Source organism: Ylistrum balloti, unplaced genomic scaffold (assembly GCF_031769215.1).
Source record: "Ylistrum balloti isolate Yb309-2 unplaced genomic scaffold, AGI_CSIRO_Ybal_v1 Utg369754, whole genome shotgun sequence".
Classification (NCBI taxonomy): Eukaryota; Metazoa; Mollusca; class Bivalvia; order Pectinida; family Pectinidae; genus Ylistrum; species Ylistrum balloti.
Genome location: NW_026781956.1, coordinates 420392 through 447230, shown reverse-complemented (window position 1 = coordinate 447230; position 26839 = coordinate 420392). Strand labels below are relative to the sequence as shown.

At 37.5% G+C, this 26839-nt stretch overlaps 3 protein-coding genes across 3 annotated transcripts in view; all 3 read left to right on the top strand.

Annotated features, from left to right (window-relative positions):
• Positions 1 to 3243, top strand: part of LOC132543360 (uncharacterized) — an 81249-nt gene extending 78006 nt beyond the window's left edge. Inside the window, exons 23-27 of the mRNA XM_060206852.1 lie at positions 170 to 318; positions 549 to 647; positions 976 to 1051; positions 1296 to 1408; positions 3121 to 3243. Of these exons, the coding sequence (XP_060062835.1) occupies positions 170 to 318; positions 549 to 647; positions 976 to 1051; positions 1296 to 1408; positions 3121 to 3243 (560 nt within the window). The remainder of the gene's footprint in view (positions 1 to 169; positions 319 to 548; positions 648 to 975; positions 1052 to 1295; positions 1409 to 3120) is intronic.
• Positions 3244 to 9498: 6255 nt separating this feature from the next.
• LOC132543359 (proline-rich protein 36-like) lies at positions 9499 to 10005 on the top strand. Its single transcript, XM_060206851.1, has one exon. The coding sequence runs from the start codon at positions 9499 to 9501 to the stop codon at positions 10003 to 10005; it is 507 nt and encodes a 168-aa protein (XP_060062834.1).
• Positions 10006 to 13531: 3526 nt separating this feature from the next.
• LOC132543410 (testis-specific serine/threonine-protein kinase 1-like) lies at positions 13532 to 19763 on the top strand. Its single transcript, XM_060206911.1, has 4 exons — positions 13532 to 13795; positions 17229 to 17377; positions 17716 to 17923; positions 19497 to 19763. The coding sequence occupies exons 1-4, from the start codon at positions 13532 to 13534 to the stop codon at positions 19761 to 19763; spliced, it is 888 nt and encodes a 295-aa protein (XP_060062894.1).
• The last annotated feature ends 7076 nt before the right edge of the window (positions 19764 to 26839 follow it).

The window sequence follows — 26839 nt, the reverse complement described above, 5'->3', positions numbered from 1 at the left end:
AGCAACTTAATATTAACCTGATGCTTGTTCTGATTGGCTAGTCCTGACAATTAATGTTTTACTGATAGAAAATAGTCACACCAAAGAGATACATGTATGCATATTATAGCAATACAAAAGCTAGATTCAGATCAGAGTGAAATCTTTCTGGCTGTTTTGTTGTTGACAGCATACAAGACTGATGTGGAAAGTGATCTCAGGAAGGAGGATGCTAACTCAGACTTCGCAGATTTGTTGGTGGCAGTTTGGTCAGGTGATAGGGAGACTGGACCTGTCAACCAGGCACGGGCACAGCAAGAGGCCAAGATGCTTCTTAAGGTCAGTCTGCTTCAAATATATATATGCACACATACAACATCACCCTCACACACATACACACACACACCCTCTCTCCTCCACACACACACTTATATATATATACAAGATAAAAACCAGGGTTAATGTGTTTTGTAAACAAGTGGTATTTCTGAATACCTTTTATAGGTATTCCTTGATGTTAATTCATTATACATCTGTTTCCTACCTCAGCAGTATTATTGATCTTCCAGGATGGTAAGGCTGTTCATCCCAAAGGTGAAACTTTTATCAACCTTATGGTCAAGTCAAGTCATGTTCAAGTGAAAGCTGCATTCCAGGAGTATGAAAGGGTAAGTACAGTGAGTTGTGGTTAGAAGAGTTTTCCTGTTCACCTACAGCAGAATTTTTTTATAACTGAACTCAAAATGACAAAATGAAAATGTAATGCTGATGTGCTTGTGCTTGTCTGATCTATGCTACTTGTGATACTGGTGAGGCACTGAACAAACACTTAAAACACACACTGTAATGTAGATGTAGCATAAGAACATGTATATACACAACCTGTGAAAACTATGTTCATTTTGATATGACATGTTTTCCTTTTATCAGATCATCATAAGTATAGCACCTTGAAATTATACCAATTATTCCTGAGGGTGAATTTTTTGTTGACAGTTAGCAGGACAGGACATCTTTGCTGGACTGATTACAGCTGGTTTAGGTGAGGACGAGGATGGGTACATTTCTCTGGGTAAGTACCTGGAAATTCGGTCACAGAGAATGAAATGTCACACCATTGTTAATGTGACAGTGTGTTAGAAGAAATAACTGGTATATTATACATCTCTTGGTAGTAGTAATAACATTTATTTTTCTTTTATTGTTAAATTGTAGAATTATTATTCATGGAAATTCTAGTGTCAGAATTTTGTAGCCTGCCTTCAAAGTGTTTTTTTGGTAATCATTCTCAAAGGTGAAATTGTTTTGTTTTCCAGCTATGGCAGTGCAGGACCCGCATGACTTCTATGCTGAGAAGTTGAATTCCTGTTTCAGCAGTATGGGTGTCAATGATAACATGCTGATTCGCATGACAGTATCGCACGCTGAGGTAAATTATCACTGCTGATTGATCCTAATCACAGTGAATGCTGTCAATAATTCAGAGCAAAAAGGTTTAAACCAGAGAATTTTAATAACTAGGTTTTTATAGCAGTGATGTTTAATGGACCTAAGAAGTGTAAAAATGTTCACTGAGTGAATTATACTCCCACACAATCTTCAGTAACTCAATATAGCACTGTTTTTGTGAGACAGTAAATTAGCTAAATATCACACATTCATTATAGTTTAGTTAGAAATATCTTACATTACCGATAAATATTACATATTCATTTTATTGGTTTAGTTAGAAATATCTTACATTACCGGGAAATATTACATATTCCTTTTATTGGTTTAGAAATATCTTACATTACCGATAAATATTACATATTCATTTTATTGGTTTAGTTAGAAATATCTTACATTACTGATAAATATTACATATTCCTTTTATTGGTTTAGTTAGAAATATCTTACATTACCGATAAATATTACATATTCATTATAGTTTAGTTAGAAATATCTTACATTACCGATAAATATTACATATTCATTATAGTTTAGTTATAAATATCTTACATTACCGGGAAATATTACATATTCATTTTATTGGTTTAGTTAGAAATATCTTACATTACCGGGAAATATTACATATTCATTATAGTTTAGTTAGAAATATCTTACATTACCGGGAAATATTACATATTCCTTTTATTGGTTTAGTTAGAAATATCTTACATTACCGATAAATATTACATATTCCTTTTATTGGTTTAGTTAGAAATATCTTGCATTACCGGGAAATATTACATATTCATTTTATTGGTTTAGTTAGAAATATCTTACATTACCGATAAATATTACATATTCATTATAGTTTAGTTATAAATATCTTACATTACCGATAAATATTACATATTCCTTTTATTGGTTTAGTTAGAAATATCTTACATTACCGATAAATATTACATATTCATTTTATTGGTTTAGTTAGAAATATCTTACATTACCGATAAATATTACATATTCCTTTTATTGGTTTAGTTAGAAATATCTTACATTACCGATAAATATTACATATTCATTTTATTGGTTTAGTTAGAAATATCTTACATTACCGGGAAATATTACATATTCCTTTTATTGGTTTAGTTAGAAATATCTTACATTACCGATAAATATTACATATTCATTTTATTGGTTTAGTTAGAAATATCTTACATTACCGATAAATATTACATATTCCTTTTATTGGTTTAGTTAGAAATATCTTACATTACCGGTAAATATTACATATTCATTATAGTTTAGTTAGAAATATCTTACATTACCGATAAATATTACATATTCATTTTATTGGTTTAGTTAGAAATATCTTACATTACCGGGAAATATTACATATTCCTTTTATTGGTTTAGAAATATCTTACATTACCGATAAATATTACATATTCATTTTATTGGTTTAGTTAGAAATATCTTACATTACCGATAAATATTACATATTCATTATAGTTTAGTTATAAATATCTTACATTACCGATAAATATTACATATTCCTTTTATTGGTTTAGTTAGAAATTTTACATTACAAAGTAAATTATATAACCTTTGGCTGTATATTATTATAATCTAACATAAAAAAAATGGTCATAAGAAATTCTCATTATGAAATTTGTTACATGCCTTTGATAGATTGTGATGTTTTTTCATGGACAGAAGGACCTAGGAGACATCAAAACAAGGCTACAACAGCGACACAAAAAGAGCTTGTCCCAGTTGATTCGGTCCGAGTGTAAGGGCGATTACAAACAGATGCTTCTGGAAATTGTTGGAGAATAGAAAAATGCTGATGGATGTAGACAGTATTATTGGAGTATCATTGGAGATTAGAAATCACAACATATGTATAGTCAGTGTCTGTATCCTTCTAGTTTTGTATTGTGGTGGGGAACAGTGAATACATCATATGATATCAAAATTAATTTATGTTATTTCATTAGCAAGATCGGGGTAGTATAATTCAATATTAGTTTAACACCTTACCACCACGATTTCATTATCCTGGGTAAATGATGTAAAAATGTTGATAAAAAACATTTCTGTCTGCTTTGTACTACCATACATATTAGACCATATTAAAACAACTTCATCAATTACATTGAAACTACTGTGATTTAATGATAGTTATTTTCGTAATTACATTGTAACTGATGTGATTTAATGATAGTTATTTTCATAATTACATTGTAACTGATGTGATTTAATGATAGTTATTTTCGTAATTACATTGTATTTTTAATCTTAGTTACTTATGTAATTACATTATAACAAATGTAGTTTATTGTTAGTTACTTACATAATTACATTGTAACTAATGTGATTATATTTTACAGTTACCTACTACTGATTACATTGTAACTGATGTAATGAAAAAGGTTTTTAAAGTTGTTATAATTTTACAGTTACTTACACAGGGATATTGTGATTAACATATTATGTAATGGATGTTAGTTACTTGTGTAATGTGAACTTATATATAATTTTACAGTTACTTACACAGGTATATTGTGATTAACATATTATGTAATGGATGTTAGTTACTTGTGTAATTACGCTGTAACTTATGTGATATAATTTTACAGTTACTTACACAGGTATATTGTGATTAACATATTATGTAATTGATGTTAGTTACTTGTGTAATTACACTGTAACTTATGTGAAAATGTTTGAGTTATTTAATACCTACTAGTTACATTGTAACTAATGTGATAAAACATCATTTACTTTTGAAATTACATTATATATATCTGATAAAATGTTGGTTATGTAAATCAGTTTTACAGGTGAGATATGTGTTATTGATATTACAAATCATGATACAGAGTGTGTGTGACAAAGTGGCCTTGTAATTGTATTGTATGTATACAGATACTACATATTGCTGTTTTACATGTTTTTCACTTAATTTCGCCTACCAGTATACATTTATGAATTATATATTTACATTTTTGTGAATTCCTCTTCGAACAAAAGATTTTAAATTCTCTGTAGCCCTACTTACCTCATTAACATCCATTTTATTGTTAGTATTAACAATTTTGAAAGACCAGGGAAGCCAGGTCCTTTTTGTAATCTTGAATGATGTCAACTACACAAATTTGTAAAACTTATTTCCTTGACTGTTAAAAAGTACTGAGGTTTTAATGGCATTTGTTTAAATGCAGTCATGTCAGTTTTATTATATCATAATTTTAGGATGGATATAACTATTATAGAATTTTTCCTGTTGCTGGTCTATGGTTGTATGATAATGTTGGTTTTGTAGCAGAATGTTATATACCTGTTACATCTGTATGTATACAATTGTAGTAATACATGTACCATCGACCTTCAACATCATACAGCGACACATTTTTGTTATTGTTACACATACCATAGTTTATTTTTTCATTATATTTTATTTATCTGCAATATAATATTATCAAATCTATATTTACAGTGCTATATTTTCATACTGAAAATATGAGAGTCCTTATTTTAAAGTATTTTGTATATATCGTAAATCATTTTCTTTTATGTATTATTAAGGAAGGTATGGTAAGAATGTTTCCAGTTGTCACTCTTTAACAAGTATCCTTTCTGGTCAGATTAAAGCTAAACATGGTCAGGATTATATTTCACTTCTCACTCTGTTTACTTGTCATGACACTGGACACTGAGCGGGATAACAAACAACATGTGTCCCTAATGCTTTTATTTGTGTAGTTAAGAATAATGCAATACATTTTGTTTTATGAAACAGGACATTGTCCATCATCAGTTGTTAAATGTACGATACTGTATTGTATAATCTATGACAGGAAAACCATGTGTAAAGTCATGTGGTGTTTGTTGGTCTAGTTAGTGGTTTTGGTTCAGACACGTACCTGGAGCCATGGATGTAACAATATTTGAAGGGTTGTATAAACTAGCTAACATTAACATGATCAAGTTCCTAATGTGATTGTCTTTTCTTACATTAAAAAAAAGGTTTACAATGCTCAAACAAATGTGATATAATGTTTTTAATTATCTAATGTTTAGTTAATTCATTCTCTATTTTCAATAATAAAAGTTTAAAAAAAGAAATTTTGGTTGTATCTTTTTCCTTATTCTTTAAAGTCGTGTATTTTATTTATTTATTTTTTTTTTTTTTTAAATCCATGCTGAGTTATTTCGATCTCTCCATGTGTACTAGGTAACTAGAAATGCTGAAAGACTGTGATTTCCCTCCACCAGTTGAACTTATTTGTTCAATGACAGAAATTTTCTTCCACCTGTTTTGCTTGGTTGTCAAATGAATGAAATTTCCCTCCAGTTTAACTGACTCGTTTAGTAGCTGAATTCTCCCTCTACCAGTTTAACTGACTCACTTAGTAGCTGAATTCTCCCTCCACCAGTTTAACTGACTCACTTAGTAGCTGAATTCTCCCTCCACCAGTTTAACTGACTCACTTAGTAGCTGAATTCTCCCTCCACCAGTTTAACTGACTCACTTAGTAGCTGAATTCTCCCTCTACCAGTTTAACTGACTCGTTTAGTAGCTGAATTCTCCCTCCACCAGTTTAACTGACTCGTTTAGTAGCTGAATTCTCCCTCCACCAGTTTAACTGACTCACTTAGTAGCTGAATTCTCCCTCCACCAGTTTAACTGAATTCCTCAGTTTGAGATGAGTTCATACTTGTGCTCCCTCCACCAGTTTAACTGACTCGTTTAGTAGCTGAATTCTCCCTCCACCAGTTTAACTGACTCACTTAGTAGCTGAATTCTCCCTCCACCAGTTTAACTGACTCACTTAGTAGCTGAATTCTCCCTCCACCAGTTTAACTGACTCACTTAGTAGCTGAATTCTCCCTCCACCAGTTTAACTGACTCACTTAGTAGCTCTCCCTCCACCAGTTTAACTGACTCACTTAGTAGCTGAATTCTCCCTCCACCAGTTTAACTGACTCACTTAGTAGCTGAATTCTCCCTCCACCAGTTTAACTGACTCATTCTAGCTGAATTCTCCACCAGTTTAACTGACTCACTTAGTAGCTGTATTCTTCCTCCACCTGTTTAACTGACTCACTTTGTAGCTGAATTCTCCCTCCACCAGTTTAACTGACTCACTTAGTAGCTGAATTCTCCCTCCACCAGTTTAACCTCACTTTAGTAGCTGAGTAGCTTCTCCCTCCACCAGTTTAACTTCTCCTCCCTCCACCAGTTTAACTGACTCACTTAGTAGCTGAATTCTCCCTCCACCAGTTTAACTGACTCACTTAGTAGCTGAATTCTCCCTCCACCAGTTTAACTGACTCAGCTGAATTCTCCCTCCACCAGTTTAACTGCTGAATTCTCCCTCCACCAGTTTAACTGACTCACTTAGTAGCTGAATTCTCCCTCCACCAGTTTAACTGACTCACTTAGTAGCTGAATTCTCCCTCCACCAGTTTAACTGACTCACTTAGTAGCTGAATTCTCCCTCCACCAGTTTAACTGACTCACTTAGTAGCTGAATTCTCCCTCCACCAGTTTAACTGACTCACTTAGTAGCTGAATTCTCCCTCCACCAGTTTAACTGACTCACTTAGTAATTCTCCCTCCACCAGTTTAACTGACTCACTTAGTAGCTGAATTCTCCCTCCACCAGTTTAACTGACTCACTTAGTAGCTGAATTCTCCCTCCACCAGTTTAACTGACTCACTTAGTAGCTGAATTCTCCCTCCACCAGTTTAACTGACTCACTTAGTAGCTGAATTCTCCCTCCACCAGTTTAACTGACTCACTTAGTAGCTGAATTCTCCCTCCACCAGTTTAACTGACTCACTTAGTAGCTGAATTCTCCCTCCACCAGTTTAACTGACTCGATTAGTAGCTGAATTCTCCCTCCACCAGTTTAACTGACTCACTTAGTAGCTGAATTCTCCCTCCACCAGTTTAACTGACTCACTTAGTAGCTGAATTCTCCCTCCACCAGTTTACTGACAGTTTAACTGACTCACTTAGTAGCTGAATTCTCCCTCCACCAGTTTAACTGACTCGTTTAGTAGCTGAATTCTCCCTCCACCAGTTTAACTGACTCACTTAGTAGCTGTTTAATTCTCCCTCCACCAGTTTAACTGACTCGTTTAGTAGCTGAATTCTCCCTCCACCAGTTTAACTGACTCACTTAGTAGCTGAATTCTCCCTCCACCAGTTTAACAGACTCGTGTAGTAGCTGAATTCTCCCTCCACCAGTTTAACTGACTCACTTAGTAGCTGAATTCTCCCTCCACCAGTTTAACTGACTCGTTTAGTAGCTGAATTCTCCCTCCACCAGTTTAACTGACTCACTTAGTAGCTGAATTCTCCCTCCACCAGTTTAACTGACTCGTTTAGTAGCTGAATTCTCCCTCCACCAGTTTAACTGACTCGTTTAGTAGCTGAATTCTCCCTCCACCAGTTTAACTGACTCGTTTAGTAGCTGAATTCTCCCTCCACCAGTTTAACTGACTCACTTAGTAGCTGAATTCTCCCTCCACCAGTTTAACTGACTCACTTAGTAGCTGAATTCTCCCTCCACCAGTTTAACTGACTCACTTAGTAGCTGAATTCTCCCTCCACCAGTTTAACTGACTCACTTAGTAGCTGAATTCTCCCTCCACCAGTTTAACTGACTCACTTAGTAGCTGAATTCTCCCTCCACCAGTTTAACTGACTCGTTTAATTCTCCCTCCACCAGTTTAACTGCTGAATTCTCCCTCCACCAGTTTAACTGACTCACTTAGTAGCTGAATTCTCCCTCCACCAGTTTAACTGACTCGTTTAGTAGCTGAATTCTCCCTCCACCAGTTTAACTGACTCGTTTAGTAGCTGAATTCTCCCTCCACCAGTTTAACTGACTCACTTAGTAGCTGAATTCTCCCTCCACCAGTTTAACTGACTCACTTAGTAGCTGAATTCTCCCTCCACCAGTTTAACTGACTCACTTAGTAGCTGAATTCTCCCTCCACCAGTTTAACTGACTCGTTTAGTAGCTGAATTCTCCCTCCACCAGTTTAACTGACTCACTTAGTAGCTGAATTCTCCCTCCACCAGTTTAACTGACTCACTTAGTAGCTGAATTCTCCCTCTACCAGTTTAACTGACTTGCTGAATGACTTAATTCTCCCTCTACTGAGCTGTCTGCAGCAAGCTGAAACATTGGTGACCATCTGATGAATCTGCCTTGTCAGCATGAATGTGCTTTCTTCTTAATGTACAATCGATATTGGCTTCATCGTGATTATGGATAAATGATCACAATTATTTTTAGCAAGGTGAAGAGATATTCCCCATTATAGGCAGAAGATATCAAATTATTGACACAACATTAGTTAATAACATCTACTTATAAAAACTGATGTCTGCCAATATTTCTCAACGTTTCCTGGAAGCACGGGAATAATACACACTCAGACAGCACAATGACAATGACAACAAGCTCCCTTGGTGCAATTAAGAACACATCCAATAGAAGGTTATCTTAACTACCAAACAATCAGCTTTGTCTGGAAAAATGTTACCATCACGCTAAGTAAACTAAAAAAAATCTAATTAATCAATTAAAAAATTGGAGAAATTTTGGTATAGTTTGATGAACAATTCATTTTTATTAAACAATGCACTTTGGTGACAGGAAACCTTTGACTTACGGTAACCATCCTGTAATGATATTCACAGTGATCAGATTAACTGCTTGTGAATCTACTCTAAACTTTCAATGGATATCTCAAAAGTTTAGACTGCTGTCTTCAGAAACTCCAACCTTTAGAGTGATGCCCCTAGAAACTCCATCCTTTAGACTGATGCCCCTAGAAACTCCAGACTTTAGAGTGATGCCCCCAGAAACTATAGCCTTTAGAGTGATGTCCCCAGAAACTCCAGACTTTAGATTGATGCCCCTAGAAACTCCAAACGATAGACTGATGCCCCTAGAAACTCCAAACGACAGACTGATGCCCCTAGACACTCCAGACTTTAGAATGATGCCCCTAGAAACTCCAAACGATTGACTGATGTACCCAGAAACTCAAAAAACTTTAGAGTGATGCCCCAAGAAACTCTAACCTTTAGACTGATGCCCCCAGAAACTCCAGACTTTAGACTGATGCCCCTAGAAACTCCAGACATTAGACTGATGCCCTTAGAAACTCCAGACTTTAGACTGATGCCTCTAGAAACTCCAAACGATAGACTGATGCCCCCAGAAACTCCAGACTTTAGATTGATGCCCCCAGAAACTGCAGACTTTAGATTGATGCCCCCAGAAACTCCAGACTTTAGACTGATGCCCTTAGAAACTCCAGACATTAGACTGATGCCCTTAGAAACTCCAGACTTTAGACTGATGCCCTTAGAAACTCCAGACTTTAGACTGATGCCTCTAGAAACTCCAAACGATAGACTGATGCCCCCAGAAACTCCAGACTTTAGATTGATGCCCCTAGAAACTCCAAACTATAGACTGATGCCTCCAGAAACTCTAAACTATAGACTGATGCCCCCTGCTCCTACAGCCTTTAGAGTGATGCCGCTAGAAGCTCCAAACTTTTAGATTGATGCCCCCAGAAACTACAGTCTTTAGCGTGATGCCCCAGAAACTCCAAACTTTAGACTGATGTCTACAGAAACTCCTGAAAATTTGACTTGTAAATAAATAACAGCAGAAACTCCTAACTTTAGGGTGATGCCCCCAGAGATTCTAGATCTAGACCTTAGACTGACTTTATCATGTGCACAGGTGATCACAAATACATTCCAGACATGTTGAAACTGCATTGTCTAAATTGGTCACATTAACACGGTTTTATACCTGCATCAAAGACAGGCAATTACGTGTACATGTATTGAAGTATATGAACAAAGCCAAGCACATTGTATTAAGTTATTGATATCTGTTCATGTGAGTAAATGTTGAGCAATCAGTGATTTAAGAATCGGACACTTATGATTAATGCGACGTTTTGGAGACGTGTTGTATAGAAGTAGGTTGCAATTCAACCAGCAGATATCTTAATAAATATGGATGTAATCAACGTGGTGCTTGTTAAAGCATACTCTATAGCGCGCATCATCAGAGTATGTCAATACCGTCAAACATACAGACGCCAAAGCTAATCAGCTAGGTTATCAAAGGACAAAATGACAGCAGTAAACCAACACCACACATACTCTGGTTAGATATCAATAAATTCAAATTCAATTTTAAATTGAACTGAAATCGATCAATGAGGGGGTATACGTACAGCTCTTGAGTCACCACATGTAGGCAAAATAGGATAACTATGTAGTTTAGTAAAATACATGCTAAATATTAATATATATATATATATATATATATATATATATATATATATAAAGAGAGTGGTCTTTGCGAAACTCTGCAAAACATGGCCAAACAGAGCTATCAGTAAGTTGGACACAGCCGAATAAACAAGGAGAGATTCGTCAACTATCTTGGTGGGGTGGTGCAGAGGTAACTTACTTTCGCCTTTCACCCGGAACAGACGTGAAAAGGTAGGGGGTCACTGGTCCGACCACGTGGGGTTTCTCCAGGTACTCCGGTTTCCTACAACAGTAAGACCTTTCGCGTGTATCCAGACCAACAAGAGTAATTAGTTTAAGTTGTTATAACTTGTTTCACGATTGTTGTAAAATAAGTAAAGTTAACATTGATAACTATACTGAACAAAATAAGTTAAGGATCATAAACTTGAAACAGTGCAGTTTTACATACAAATAATAATATGATTATATTTTAAATTTTAATGACAGAACATTCATTTTAGTCTTTAATTACACAAAACAAATTCATTTGTGGTAATTGCTACCAAGAGCAGATAACCCTGAGTAACAGCACCCTTGAAATCAAAGTGTAAGAGGAAGTAGAGCAAGTTAATCATGTAGACAAGGAAAACTCATCAAACTGCAATTGGCAGTTTAATAGGCAGTATGACCTCCGTTGACATCAATAACTGCCCTGCAACGTCTGCACATGCTCCTTATTAGTCGTCGGTGGCTGATCTGTGGGATGCGCTGCCATTCCTCTTGCAGAGCAATCATAAGCTGTTGGCGGTTCTGTGGCGGATTAGGTCGAGCTGAAACCCGGCGTTGCAAGGTGTCCCAAGCATGCTCGATAGGGTTCAGATCAGGAGAACGACTTGGCCAGTCCATGCGAACGATTGCTTCACGTTGAAGATAGTCGTTGACCACACGAGCACGGTGAGGACGAGCATTATCATCCATCAAAATAAAATCATGGCCAACAACTCCTGCAATGGGCCTTACTATAGGGTGTAGAATCTCGTCCCTGTATCGAACAGCTGTTAAAGATCCATTGTCTATGATGTAGAGGTCTGTATGGAAGTCAACACTGATCCCTGCCCAAACCATCACTGACCCACCACCAAAGCGATCATGCTGGACAACACAGCAGTCTGCATAGCGCTCTCCTTGGGTTCTCCATATCCTCCTATCATGGAAGTAACACAAAACCTATCTGTGAACATAACATTTCTCCAATGATAATTGCCAATTCAAATGATGAGTGGCCCATTGATGTCTGAATTGTCGATGACCTCTGGATAAAATTGGTCGGACTGCTGGTCTTCTAGCTCGTAAATTAGAGGCATGGAGTCTGTTTCTGATTGTCTGGGATGAAATCCTTAGATTTGTAGCACGCTGAAACTGAAGATTCAAGACAGGAGCACTCAAAAACCGCTGACGTCGTGCCGTGATGCAAATGAATCTGTCCTGTCGGGCTGTCGTACAGCGTGGTCGTCCAGATCTGGGGCGTTGACGGACGTTATTTGTCTGTTGATAGCGATTCCATAGCCTACTAATCACGCTCTGAGAAACATGAAGCTGTGCCGCCACATTTCGTTGAGTTTGACCAGCTTGAAGGAGCCCTATAGCTCGCGCGGCTTCCATATCATTTAAATGTCTTCGCATGATTAGTTTTTCAAGTTTTCGTTACAAATTGATTAAATGTTTCCAAATTCAACTTTTTTTAGCTTAGAAGTAACAGAATCAAAACCTGCAAGATTCCTCTGTAGTAATAGACCAGTCAGTTTTTCACACCACCATAGTTAACTAGAGGGGAACGGCAAGACCTTCAGATGCACGTGCTTTCACCTTTGACATGACTTTAGGTACATATTGGAGAAACTACGAGTGCAATTACCGGCAATACATGATTTGAATTTTTAAAGATATTATGGTCACAATTTATGATCCTTAACTTATTTTGTCCAGTATATTTACACAACCCTGCCGGAAAAGTCGTCAGATGTCTAAAAAAAAACCTATCCAAGAGGGAAAAGTCCGTTCGCAATCTTCGCGAAATGTTGAGTGCTTAAACTAACAGACAAGAACATCGGTGCGCAGAAGGACAATTTAGTAATTTAGAAAGTATACTGCAATGTTTCATTTAAAAAAAAATTCCATAAATTTCTCAGTTCCTCATGTAACCTCCAGCTAATTAATACGTGACGTTAAAGTGCAAGTGCAGTCACCGAAACGACAAGATTTACTCTTGTTAAAAATCTGAAGCAGGTTTGTCTATTCTATCTATAGAGACACTATGGAGGAAATATGTCCATTCAATACCTTCTATGGTAGTCGATGTGTATAAATTTGTGATACATGTAAAAATTATTGCCAGATAATGCTCGTTATATCAGGACGCAGATTTAAGTCTTATGTTAAGTTTATGACTTGTCTCTGTGTGCATAATTAATTTTTTTTAAAGTGATTCTAGTTTAGTTTCATACTTACATTTGCTTATACAAAATTACATGTACCAGAGAGCGACGTTCAGTGACCTTAAATGTCACATACAATGTTTCATCATTTTGTTAAACTCGTAAAATACAAGATTTTGATAAGATATTTTAAACAAAGTGCATTTTATGAAAAAGCAAGCCCTCGGCTATTTACGGTTGCGACACAAGATAATACTCTGCAACGTCAGAATGGAACTGTAGCTATGACGTCATGAAACCCAACCTTTATGACGTAACAGCTGAGTTACAGTGTTGTCGGGCAAATCATTCAATTGTCAATGAAAAGTAGTCGCCACCATGTCCAGTTCGGGCGACGAAGTAGCCGAACTAAAGAAAAGCGGTTATGCTTTGGGTGCTTTGCTGGGAGAGGGTTCGTACGCCAAAGTCAAGAGTGCCTACTCTTCAAAAATCAATGCCAGGGTCGCGGTGAAAATCATCAACAAGAAAAAAGCGCCTAAAGACTTCCGTGAAAAGTTCCTTCCGCGAGAGTTAGACATCATCCAAGTGGTTGATCATCCAAATGTCGTGAAATTATACGAAATTATAGAATTCAACGGGAAGGTAGGATTTTTGTTCTCTGCCGTAATTCTTTCTGGAAATATAGGATATAGTTTTATGTTCATCAGACATACCAGCCGTATATTTACCTTATGTCGTTTCTTCTTCTTCTTTCCGGTATGGAGTTGACTCGATTTGAGTGTTTAAACTCCAGTAAACTTAAAATGTTCGTCTGTATACAATTAAAACAGATAAAAGTAGATGAAGACAGTCGTGTCCTGCAGGTATGCCTGGCTGTCTGAAGGCTATGCGATTCGGAAGCTCTGTAGGTCCAAGAGCGTTCTGATGTCTGATGGTAAAACAACTATAGGTGAAGATGGTTTTTGGAAGGTAGGAAAATATATGAGCATCAACCAAATTGTTTGATGTTGTTTGCAGATGTACCGTGTGTTTAGTTAGGTTTTGGTGGAAAGTCACGCAGACTAACTCTTTCGTGAACTGATAGAACATGGTAATTATGTTTCTGGTACGTCTCTGTCGAAGTGGTTCCTATCCTAGTTGGTGGGATTTTTTCTTAACACAGCCGGGTTCCCTTCCATGCTAATTATCTGTGGTAAATCGGACTTGTCTCTGAACCCTGTCAAGGTGGTCAATTGGAGTTGAATATGGGGATCCCATACCGAAGAGGCGTCCCCACAAGGACTGGACATACCAAGGAGGTGTAGGCTTGTGACTTTCTAAGGACAACCTCATAAGTTCTTTCTCACAATCCAAGAGGTTTGGTGGCTTTGGCAGATTACTAGTAAATATGATCTCGCCAGGAGAGGTCAGAGGAGATGTGGAGGCCTAGGTGTTTGCTACCAGGAACACTCAAGAGATTGTGACCGTGGAGACTGTGGGCGGCGTCGTGAAGTTTCTTCTTCCTTGAGATTTGGAAGGTTGTGCTTTTTTAAGGGTGAGAAGCCACGTGCCAAATTATCTCACGTTTCTCTATTGCCTCAAGGTCTTCTTGGAGAATGGCCGATTCCTCTCTCTTACTGATACATCTGAACAGGAGACAACCATCATCAAATACTCTTAGTGGTGACTGTACAGCTTGCACACAGGAAAATGTGAAGTGAAATTGCTTTTTCCTGGGGCGAATCTACACTACCCTCCGATTACTTCTTACCTTCCACTAGTACGCAGTTCTTGCTATCCTGTAGGAAAATTTTGATTCGACCCGGAAACCGTACTAGTTGTGGAGAAGTCGATGCTGAGTTACCTTGTCGAATGCTTTCGAGAAATCCAACAGCATGATGTCAACATATATGTGGCTTTGGCAAGGTTTCTGACAATTTCATTGATGGTATGTGTCAATTGGAGTTCGCATGATCTCTTGCTTTGCACTTCCGCAGGTCCGTGAGGATGGAGTAAAATTCAAAGTGGCCCATACTCTTGTTCAAGAAGTTTGAGTATATTATCGCTGGCCGGGAACTACATCAGGGCCACTTGCTTTATTTGGCTTTTGGTACGTCAGTACTTTTCAACACCTGTGGTTGATTTTGTGATTAGAGGCGCTATGACTATGGCTTTTACCTGGAAAACAGATACATTTATTTGGTGAAAACAGACTCGAACTATTGGTTCAAGATGTTAGCTTTGGTTAAACGTCTTTGATGAAGAGGTCTAAATTATTTTGTAAGAGAAGAATACAACTGGTTTCCTGATTTTTCCACTTTGATGAAGGATCAAACCTTAGCGTTCTTGGTGCTTTTACAACCGATTAAATTATGCTCTTCTGGGTAGCAAACTTTATACCGCTTAATGTTGTGTCAGCTTTTAGAGGACTTTCTAAAAGATTCTGTTTTTCCACGTGGATGTGTCCATCCAGAGGTTGGTTACTCTTGATCTAGTATCTCTATGTGAAACGTTGTATTCCATCAATATTGTCATATCGACTCTGAAGTCAACACATACATATGTATATTGTATATAGATGGGTTGTTGCTATGTATGAAGCCATTGCTTAAAGTGGCAGTGGCTGTTTTCAGAATGTCAAGGTTTTCTCGATCCCACAAATCCTTCGAATGGTCTAGAGCACTTTGGTGCGCTTCACAAATTTACTTAAATAGCACCATGGCCTCCGATATCAGGAATATGGCTGATACTTTACCACAAGGGACCGATAAAACATTAACAATTATACTATAAACCAAACTGGCGAGAAACTCCCCCGGAAATGCCATCTCATGTGATTAATCTGTAGAAATCTACGGAACCTTCGTCTAACACATACCCAGATAACGGAGTAGTGGGAACCGGCAAGTGAAACTATTACCGGACATATATTGCCCCCAGCGATCAATCTTTGCATGTAAAGGTTGCTGTCGTCCGACGTTATTGGAGAATTCGTTCTTTGTGGTGAGATTTAAGAATGAAGTCGTGTAATTTTAATCATGTTATAATATTCGGAATACTCCGGTACTGTCTATACAAAGACGTACGTACGTTTTATGATCCAAGTTCCCGTAGTCATTCGGAGTACACTTTATGACTGATTATTGGTAATTTGCTAAAGTCATGGTGTCTTATTTTTGGACCATAAAAAAGAAATGTCGTCTAGACGAAACGTGTTAAAAATTAGAAAGTCCACGCGCTTTCTGCGATAAAAATTATATTTCAAGGAAAATATCAGTCAGGTGAACGGAATATTCCATTTTTAATGTTTAAGTTATGACTAGATTTACAAGGCAGAAATTATCAGTGCCCGGGACCTTAATGTTTAACTGCTGTCCCGTTGGTCACCGTCTCTAATGAACTTTATCCAAGTAAATGATCTTCTTGAGTATTTTATGTGATTAATTCTACCATCTGGGTGTGTATCTCGAATCAATCAGTGTCGTCATGGTTGTTCAATACCAGTACATAGTTGTGTCTTGAATTTTCTAACATGGTCTAGACAGTTGACTACTTGGCCGTTAATTGTTTTGAGGTTATTCTAATCATTTATGTTTATCTCTTTCGCTTACCCTCTCTAAGTTTTAGGGTCAAAGGGATATAAACTAAAAATTGAAAAAAAGTTAGTTTTATAACAGTGGCGAGTTTTATTGATTATGTAGGTTAGATAGTATCAGGCTCCTGAGATTTCGCTGCTCTTTGGTTCACTACTCATCTCAGATAACAGTAATGATGTCTGTAGGTTCCATAACTATTGGAAAGTGAATCTCTTTCACTACTGAAACAGGAAGAATCTCTAAAAGTTTTGACGGGGCAGACCTTGATATTGATAGGAACATGTTGGCTAATAATATTTCGTTTTGTTTATAGTCAGGACAGAAAGCAATAAAAAGTGAAATAAGCATATCTATGTATGTTGTATTCTTTGACTTATCATTTATTGGTAGCACAAATCAAATGTTTTTATATTGTAAAATGTATAACAAAAAACCCCTTCAGAAGCTAGAAGTTTTTACGGCGTCAAATACTGAAGTTATAATATATCCCGATATTACAGGTGTTTATTATGATGGAGTATGCAGGCCACGGGGACCTTTTGGAGTATATCAAACTCCGCGGAGCATTACAGGAAGATCGTGCACAAGTCATGTTCACACAAATTGTCAACGCCATGACCTATCTCCACGAAAGGAAAATAGTCCACAGGTCAGACGGCTTCTAATACTGGTCAATGTAGATGTATATTGGTTAATACGTTGTCCCTTATTAATATTGTATCTATAATAACGGCTACAGGACGCATTTAAATAAAATTATCATTAGTATTCTTCAATATTTTTTCCGTTTCTGCATTTGATATAAAAAGTCTTTCACAAGTCTTTTTTCTAGCGATGAAGCCTGTCAGCATGGAAGCCAATGTAATGCTTCAACATGCTTGGGTGTCGTTTTATAAAGTCTGATCTAATCATTTTTAAAGTAGAAACCCAGTGAAGCCGTACTTATTTTTCTTTTTTTTTCAGTATTTATTTTTTTTCTATTTTCAGAGATATGAAATGTGAAAACCTTCTCCTTGACTGTATGAATAACATAAAAATATCCGATTTTGGATTTGCTCGTTGCTTCGAACCTTCCGACGTCAGCAAAACATTTTGTGGAAGTGCGGCGTACGCAGCTCCGGAGGTTCTCCAAGGAATTCCATATCATCTTCCATCACATGACGTGTGGAGCATGGGCATTATTCTCTATATCATGGTAAGGTTTTCAAAACCTGTTTGTAGGTATACACCTTTCTATAACGTCCCCCTTACCGTTTGCTGTATGTATAAACCTTTCTATAACGTCCACCTTACCGTCTGCTGTAGGTATACACCTTTCTATAACGTCCCCCTTACCATCTGCTGTTGGTACACACCTTTCTATAACGTCCGCCTTACCGTCTGCTGTAGGTATACACCTTTCTATAACGCCCCCCTTACCATCTGCTGTAGGCATTCACATTTCCATAACCTTACCGTCTGCTGTAGGTATTAACATTTCCATTACGTTCCCCTTACCGTCTGCTTTAGGCATTCACATTTCCATAACGTTCCCCTTACCGTCTGCTTTAGGCATTCACATTTCCATAACGTTCCCCTTACCGTCTGCTGTAAGTATTCACATTTCCATAACGTCCCCCTTTCCGTCTGCTGTAGACATTCACATTTCCATAACGTTTCCGTTACCGTCTGCTGTAAGTATTCACATTTCATTAATGTTCCCCTTACCGTCTGCTGTAGATCTTCACATTTCCATAACGTTCCCCTTACCATCTGCTGTAGGCATTCACATTTCCATAACGTTCCCCTTACCATCTGCTGTAGGCATTCACATTTCCATAACGTTCCCCTTACCGTCTGCTGTAGGCATTCACATTTCCATATCGTTCCCCTTACCGTCTGCTGTAGTTATTCACATTTCATTAATGTTCCCCTTACCGTCTGCTTTAGGCATTCACATTTCCATAACGTTCCCCTTACCGTCTGCTTTAGGCATTCACATTTCCATAACGTTCCCCTTACCATCTGCTGTAAGTATTCACATTTCATTAATGTTCCCCTTACCGTCTGCTGTAGATCTTTACATTTCCATAACGTTTCCCTTACCGTCTGCTGTAGGTATTCACATTTCCATAACGTTCCCCTTACCGTCTGCTGTAGGTATTCACATTTCCATAACGTTCCCCTTTCCGTCTGCTGTAGGCATTCACATTTCCATAGCGTCCCCCTTTCCGTCTGCTGTAGGTATTCACATTTCCATAACGTTCCCTTTACAGTCTGCTGTAGGTATTCACATTTCCATAACGTCCCCCTTTCCGTCTGCTGTAGGTATTCACATTTCCATAACGTTCCCCTTTCCGTCTGCTGTAGGTATTCACATTTCCATAGCGTCCCCCTTTCCGTCTGCTGTAGGTATTCACATTTCCATAACGTTCCCATTTCCGTCTGCTGTAGGTATTCACATTTCCATAGCGTCCCCCTTTCCGTCTGCTGTAGGTATTCACATTTCCATAGCGTTCCCTTTCCGTCTGCTGTAGGTATTCACATTTCCATAACGTCCCCCTTTCCGTCTGCTGTAGGTATTCACATTTCCATAACGTCCCCCTTTCCGTCTGCTGTAGGTATTCACATTTCCATAACGTCCCCCTTTCCGTCTGCTGTAGGTATTCACATTTCCATAACGTTCCCCTTTCCGTCTGCTGTAGGTATTCACATTTCCATAACGTTCCCCTTTCCGTCTGCTGTAGGTTTTCACATTTCCATATCGTTCCCCTTTCCGTCTGCTGTAGGTTTGCGCATCCATGCCTTACGACGACTCCAATATAAAAAAGATGGTCAGTCAACAACTGGAAAAGAGGATCGGGTTCTCCAAAGGCAAGAAGTTATCGGTAAATGTGAAGGACTTAATCTACAAACTATTGGAGGTTAACGTCAAGAAACGACCGAATGTCTTCGCCATCAAAGACCACCCTTTCATTCTAAGTGCTCAGACAGACAACAGCGAATGTGACAAAAATCAGCAGGCGATTAATGGTTCTGACAGGCAAGAAGGATAACTCCATTAGCGGGGCGAACTAGGCCGACCCTACTACTAAGCTCCATCTTCAGGAGTGGCAGCCATTTAAAATATGTTATGTTCGCAATCTGAATATAATATGTGTATTTTAACGTGTAACAGTTACCCATATTTAAAAATTAAATCCTAAAATATTAATTAATATTGTAATTGACGTAATTCACGGAAACTTTGTTGCTTGAAAATACATTTATGATACAGTTTGTGTGTATTAGGCACACTGACTGTCTAATTACCGACTGCACCGCCCTGTGCTGTCATGGTTGTGATATTGACTAATTGTCTAGGACAGCGTATCGTGGGTTTAACTATTGGTGTTCAGTCAAGTAATCACCAATCTCATAATTTGCAATTACTGAGCGCACTACATCATTTAACATTCATTACTGGGCGCACCACGCCTTTTAACACTCACTACTGGGCGCACCACGCCTTTTAATACTCATTACTGGGCGCACCACGTCTTTTAACACTCACTAGTGGGCGCACCACGCCTTTTAACACTTACTAGTGGGCGCACCACGACTTTTAATACTCATTACTGTGTGCACCACACATTTTAACACTCACTATTGAGCGCACTACGCCTTTTAATATTCATTACTGGGCGCACCACGCCTTTTAACACTCACTAGTGGGCGCACCACACCTTTTAACACTCACTAGTGGGCGCACCACACCTTTTAACACTCACTACTGGGCGCACCACGGCTTTTAACAATCACTAGTGGGCGCACCACGCCTTTTAACACTCAATACTGAGAGTACCACGTTTGTTAACATCACTCATTAGTGAGCGCAAGAAGCATGTTAACACTAATTACTGCTAACAGGTTGTTAACAGTCAATGGTGATCACACAAATGTCATCCATAGCTTATAGCGGTCAACCTTCATCACGTGGTACATCTTTCATCACACATTACTGGCCACGTCACGCGATTGGTGATGACATACAATCAATCGCCTATAACTTAGTGACCTATTGCTAGATGGACAACGCCACGATCTCCCTACACGCTCTGGTTCGCGATGAGTATACTAGTTGACAGCGATAGGGAGGGACGGCGTAGTATCTCTTCATGAGACTGATTACCTGGTTGTGATGAAGGGGAAGCTTCCGGGACGAGGAAATACCTCGTTACGAGGGTGTCATTATCTGGATGATATAGGGGAAAGTGATGTAAGATAATTTCATGAGAGGGTAATTATATATACCTTGGTATAATGGCAGATAGTGATTTTTATCACATCACTGGCATGTTGTAATATCATATGGTGACGTCATAAATGTCGGAAGACACGCGCGTAATAACGCTATTGTGACGTCATAAATAGTTTTTAAGTCACGTTTTGATGACGTCACATGATTGTCTCGCGGTAGTGTAAACATACAGTCCACATCACACGTATTATAGGGAAATTAATTTAATGGTTTCGCTGATTTTTTTCCAGAAATACTGCCTAAATGATAAATGGAATCTTGTACGGAATTTATTAAATGTGTTGAGCAATTTGATATTTCATTCGCACAATTGCTATCGACATTTCAAATTACTGGGGGAAGGTCGTGTTACTGCTTCAAACCCAATCTGTTATTTTAGCTATCATGCAAAAAGCTCCTTCACGTCCTCTCTGTCTTCATGGATGGCTGTGTATTCTCGAGGAAAATCGCTTCTAATTCATCAAAAAGATCTTTTTGAAACAACATGGATAATGGTTCATTACCACAGAACAAACCTAGAATGTGTCTAGACAACACGTACACAGTAATTAAAGTTAAAAGGAATGTTCACGCTAAAGACCAATGGACATGAACAGACGACAAGCTGCAACCTGTTGGTGACAATGACAAAGGTTAAATAATATTATATTTTCTGTAAAAATCACTTTGTTCTACAGATGACGGTGGACTGTGTCTGTTCAGGAATTTTTCATCAGTAATATTTCGGTCTAAATGAGGACCAATATCTCGAACATCCACCAATACAAGTTTCCTGGGTGAACGATTAATACAGAACACAAATGAAAGAAAACACATAGACGTCAGACTGTTGCTCAAAGATATCACACCATCTTCGCGCTATGGAATGGGATCATTCATTTCTGGAACTACGTTTTTGTTCGTGCCGTCCAAAGTCGCCCTCTGTGAGATTATATGATCGGTGACCCATTAGTAATGTCCCCAACAGTGCTTTGTCTGGTTGATATGGCTAATGTCTTCTACACCCATCAACAAACCGACCGTCCTCGTACATTCTCCATTGTCCAGAATACAATGCCATACATCGTCCGTCATATTCTCATTTAAGTTGGTATTGAAAGCCGAATGGTGGACGTGTCTGCTTGATTTCGAGGCGCTTTCCGTTCGCGTCTCTGTCGGGGAAGGCTATCGACCAGATCAGTTGTATTAACCTGCTCAAGTGTTTCCAGCTCTCTGGAGGAATGCTTTCTCCGTCATTATAATCCTTCCTTTATCTTGAATCGACACAACATTGTTCAAATAGGCAGCATTTGCTCTCATGCATATTTATAAGATAAGAGAACGCATTGACGTCAAATAAAATCACTTTTATATCGAGATAACTGAAGCAATTGACGATTGTTCCATTTGTGACGATGATAAGATACATCAAAGTGTTGACATAGGGTATAAAGTGAGGACGTTCTTATTTACAATATTTTCTCTTTAAACATTATAAACTGCTGACATTATAAAAGAGGGAAGGATGTTTTTACTTACAGATAGACGGGTTAAACTTCGCATGACTATCTATACATTAAGGATTCACTTATTCAAAACCTAATTAGTCTTCTGTTTTTTCAGCACAAATGTAGTTTTGTTATTTGGTTCTACTGCGTAAATTGCATTTATTTTCAAGAAAAACCCTACACAACAATAATCTAATGCTAAGATATCAAATAGAAATCCCTAGAGATGAAATATAACCTGTATACGTCTTAAGTATCTATGTAGTATGGTCGAACAGTTTAGGTAGAACAAACCTGGATAATTACTGGTTCAATACGGGGACAATGTCTCTATTTTTTCAGCTGTGCCTGGATATAAATACTGTTAATTAAGGTCATAACAGACGATTTATCGTACCTACTTCGATAAATATTTTTCACTCAAAACTTCTGAAAAAGAGGAATTTCCTATCTTAGCTGTTTCCCACAATGACATCTATAGCAGCTTTGAAAAAAATGTATATCGGTATTTTAAATATCACTGAGACTGTTCAAAATGTTATCTCATTAATTATTCAGTCCAGTAATCAAGATTAAGGTTTATCTGATTCGATTGTGTTTAATTAAATCCAGCAGGCTGACCAGGGATTCTTGGTCGTCAATGTTTTATATAATCCAGCAGGCTGACCAGGGATTCTTGGTCGTCAATGTTTTATCTAATCCAGCAGGCTGACCAGGGATGTTTGGTCGTCAGTGTTTTACATAACCCAGCAGGCTGACCAGGGATTCTTGGTCGTCAATGTTTTATCTAATCCAGCAGGCTGACCAGGGATGCTTGGTCGTCAGTGTTTTATATAATCCAGCAGGCTGACCAGGGATTCTTGGTCGTCAGTGTTTTATGTAATCCAGCAGGCTGACCAGGGATGTTTGGTCGTCAGTGTTTTATATAATCCAGCAGGCTGACCAGGGATGCTTGGTCGTCAGTGTTTTATATAATCCAGCAGGCTGACCAGGGATTCTTGGTCGTCAGTGTTTTATATAATCCAGCAGGCTGACCAGGGATTCTTGGTCGTCAGTGTTTTATATAATCCAGCAGGCTGACCAGGGATGCTTGGTCGTCAGTGTTTTATATAATCCAGCAGGCTGACCAGAGATTCTTGGTCGTCAATGTTTTATCTAATCCAGCAGGCTGACCAGGGATGTTTGGTCGTCAGTGTTTTACATAATCCAGCAGGCTGACCAGGGATGCTTGGTCGTTAGTGTTTTATATAATCCAGCAGGCTGACCAGAGATGCTTGGTCGTCAGTGTTTTATATAATCCAGCAGGCTGACAAGAGAAACTTGGTCGTCAGTGTTTTATATAATCCATCAGGCTGACCAGAGATTCTTGGTCGTCAGTGTTTTATAAAATCCAGCAGGCTGACCAGAGATGCAGTGTTTTACAAATAACAAGAGGCGAACCTGAGACGCTTTGACGTCAGTTTAAAAAAGGTAACAAACCATGGATACTTGACCTTGAACATGTTTTAGTAAAAGTCAATATTACAAATTAAGAAGAAACAACATATGGACACTTTGGCCGAACTTTATTTGCAACATAACATTACAACAGTTGGGATATTCTCAAATAAATCAACAAAATATACTTTTATTGTGTAATTACCATTCTTTATATCTAGTTCAGAGTCGATCATAGTAGCTGTTTCAACATGAACGACAATTTTAGATCCACAATTTACTTCAAAATAATTTTAGAGATGCTATTATATAGTTCATTGACATATCAGAAAATCATCTATAACATATTTATGTTGATGGAAATTAGAATTTCAAAAGATGCAATCTTGATTTCAGTTGATTAAAATGATTCGAAAGGTCCGGTGAATCTTTAATCAGAATACTGGCCAAGTCTTATATAGCCATTTCTGTCTTCCAGTTCAACACTATATACGATAACACTTTAACACAATTATACACAGCTATAATGCAAACATATTGCTTTCACTAACTTGTTAAAGCTTTGAAAACACATATTTCCTATACCCCGTCCGTATGTGCTGTGTTCGATTAAGTTTTATACTTTACTGGTGCTAAATAAACTTCTGATCACAGAAGACTATGGAAACGGTTGCCATTACAGAAAATACGGACTCTATGTGTAAAACATCCGAAAATAAATCATGGATTCCACGCTTGAGTTGTAGTCTGTAATTCTAATAAAACTTAAATATGACAAACATTAGAGCCCCTGCCCAAAACCGTGGATTCGGAAAGGACTCTATTTAACATATCAAGAATAATTATGTTTTGTTTTTCTTACCAAGAGCTACTGTTACCTAACAAGCCTACAGAATACTATAATATAATGACAGTATCATATAACGACTGGAAAATGACGTTTAAAGTTATCAAGTGTTGTGTTTGAGGCGAGTCATTGACACTAGAATATCGTTGCATTATAGCTGTGTAGATAAATAAATTGTATCTTAATTTTCATCACAAAATAGAACAACGGAAAACATGTCGACAATGAAATGCGAGATAAAGATAATATCACATTCTATACTGGAGCACAAACAATGCTCTAATCCAAACTGTATATTTACAAGTATATCATTTTAGAATATAGCCGTTAATCGATAGTTTGCTTCCGAAACATCAACATTTTTAAGTTGATGGTAATGACAATATTTCATGGGTAATGAAGCGTTACTAAAATTAGATCTTGATGTAGCCAATACTGTTTTCACACGCTAACGAATGATATTGATAATCCTGACGATGACCGTGATTATCAAAGATGACCAATGATTTGCTAGCTATGATTATGTAATTTTTGTGTGATCAAAGTCAAATAAAGGACATGATAGGGTCAGGTCTCCGAGTTTATCATGTCAATAAAATCATCAAATGGCTATGTACTTCTGTCACAAAGCGCCGTGCTTGTAAAGGTATCCTATAACTTCAATATCACCTCCTTTGTGGAGCCATGCTCGTCCAGACAAAAATAATTTGTCCTTTCCAAGATGTCAGGATCGTGTATGCTGTTATTGCACACATACACATTGCAATTATGTTAAGCATTTAAAGGAATTTCCTTAAACTACTTCAATGATTTTAGGGGGGTGGGGAGGGGGTGAAGGTGGGGTGTCTTTTCAATGAAAGACATCGCAGAGAATGGTTTTTCTGCTGTCGTGATTAGAGATATCACGTTCATAGTATGTCATCATGTTCCTTTCCTAGAGACAATCTTTCCCCAAAATATTAACGGATAACTTTAGTATGAAATCAATCATACAGTAACATACATCAGTCTTAACTGGTAACTTACAGATGTATCTTAAGTATGAAATCGATCTTACAATAACATACATAAGTCTTAGCTGGTAACATACAATATTACACACCAATCAGCATTTGTGTTGCTTTACTATTTAATAATCAATTTCAAAAGAGAAATAATTTATTCTGAATCCCAGAAATTTTATGACTATGTGTAAAGAACTGGGACGAACAACACTAAGAGATCACTACGCACATCGCTACAACGATGAAGGACTTAAAACTTGTGAAAAGCAAAGATGGTCCTAATCTTTTATGCTATTTTATTAACCATCTCCACGAAGAATGCGTGTTGTGTCATAGTGCAAGCTCCCACTGAGATTGGTGCTTCAAAAAGTCCAAATATCACCTTTTTACTGTTCAGTTAAATTGCTAGGTCGTACTTCTGGCACAATAACACAGTGTTTAAGGTTAGGTAAATGATATGAGCGGTGGCAACTATAGAAAATAGAGAAACTTACAAAGTCAATCATGCCACGCAGCAGACTGTACGAGTGACAAACTTCGTTCATGGAGCACAACCAGAGTACCGTTAACAGGTAGATAAACGATAAATACTGAAGTTTACCGAATAGTCAATTAAATATCAAAGAATAATTTTCGTGATACATGGAGTAGTTAGATTAAATACAACTGCTGAAATAGGTAGGCTAAAAAGTAGGTACTGATATTGTACCAAATAATCTAAACTACCGTGTAGTGTACCGAGTAGACTAAACAATAACTACTGTAGTGTACCGAGTAGACTAAACAATAACTACTGTAGTGTACCGAGTAGACTAAACAATAAAAACCGTAGTGTACCGAATAGACTAACCAATAACTACTGTAGCGTACCGAGTAGACTAAACAATAACTACTGTAGTGTACCGAGTAGACTAAACAATAACTCGTGTAGTTCAGTGAGTAAGTGAAACAATAAGTCCTGTAATGCATTGACTACCGTTTTGTAATAAGTGATAAAGTATTTGTAAATTGAATAAAGATATCTGTCTATTTGTCTTAAAATAGGTAAGTTAGAATT

Excerpts from the sequence above, each read along its gene's own strand:
- LOC132543410 (XM_060206911.1), top strand. The coding sequence starts at position 13,532 with ATGTCCAGTTCGGGCGACGAAGTAGCCGAACTAAAGAAAAGCGGTTAT. Across the intron at positions 13,796-17,228 it reads TTATAGAATTCAACGGGAAG|GTGTTTATTATGATGGAGTA; the intron begins GTAGGATTTTTG and ends CCGATATTACAG. Across the intron at positions 17,378-17,715 it reads GAAAGGAAAATAGTCCACAG|AGATATGAAATGTGAAAACC; the intron begins GTCAGACGGCTT and ends TTCTATTTTCAG.
- LOC132543359 (XM_060206851.1), top strand. The coding sequence starts at position 9,499 with ATGCCCCAAGAAACTCTAACCTTTAGACTGATGCCCCCAGAAACTCCA.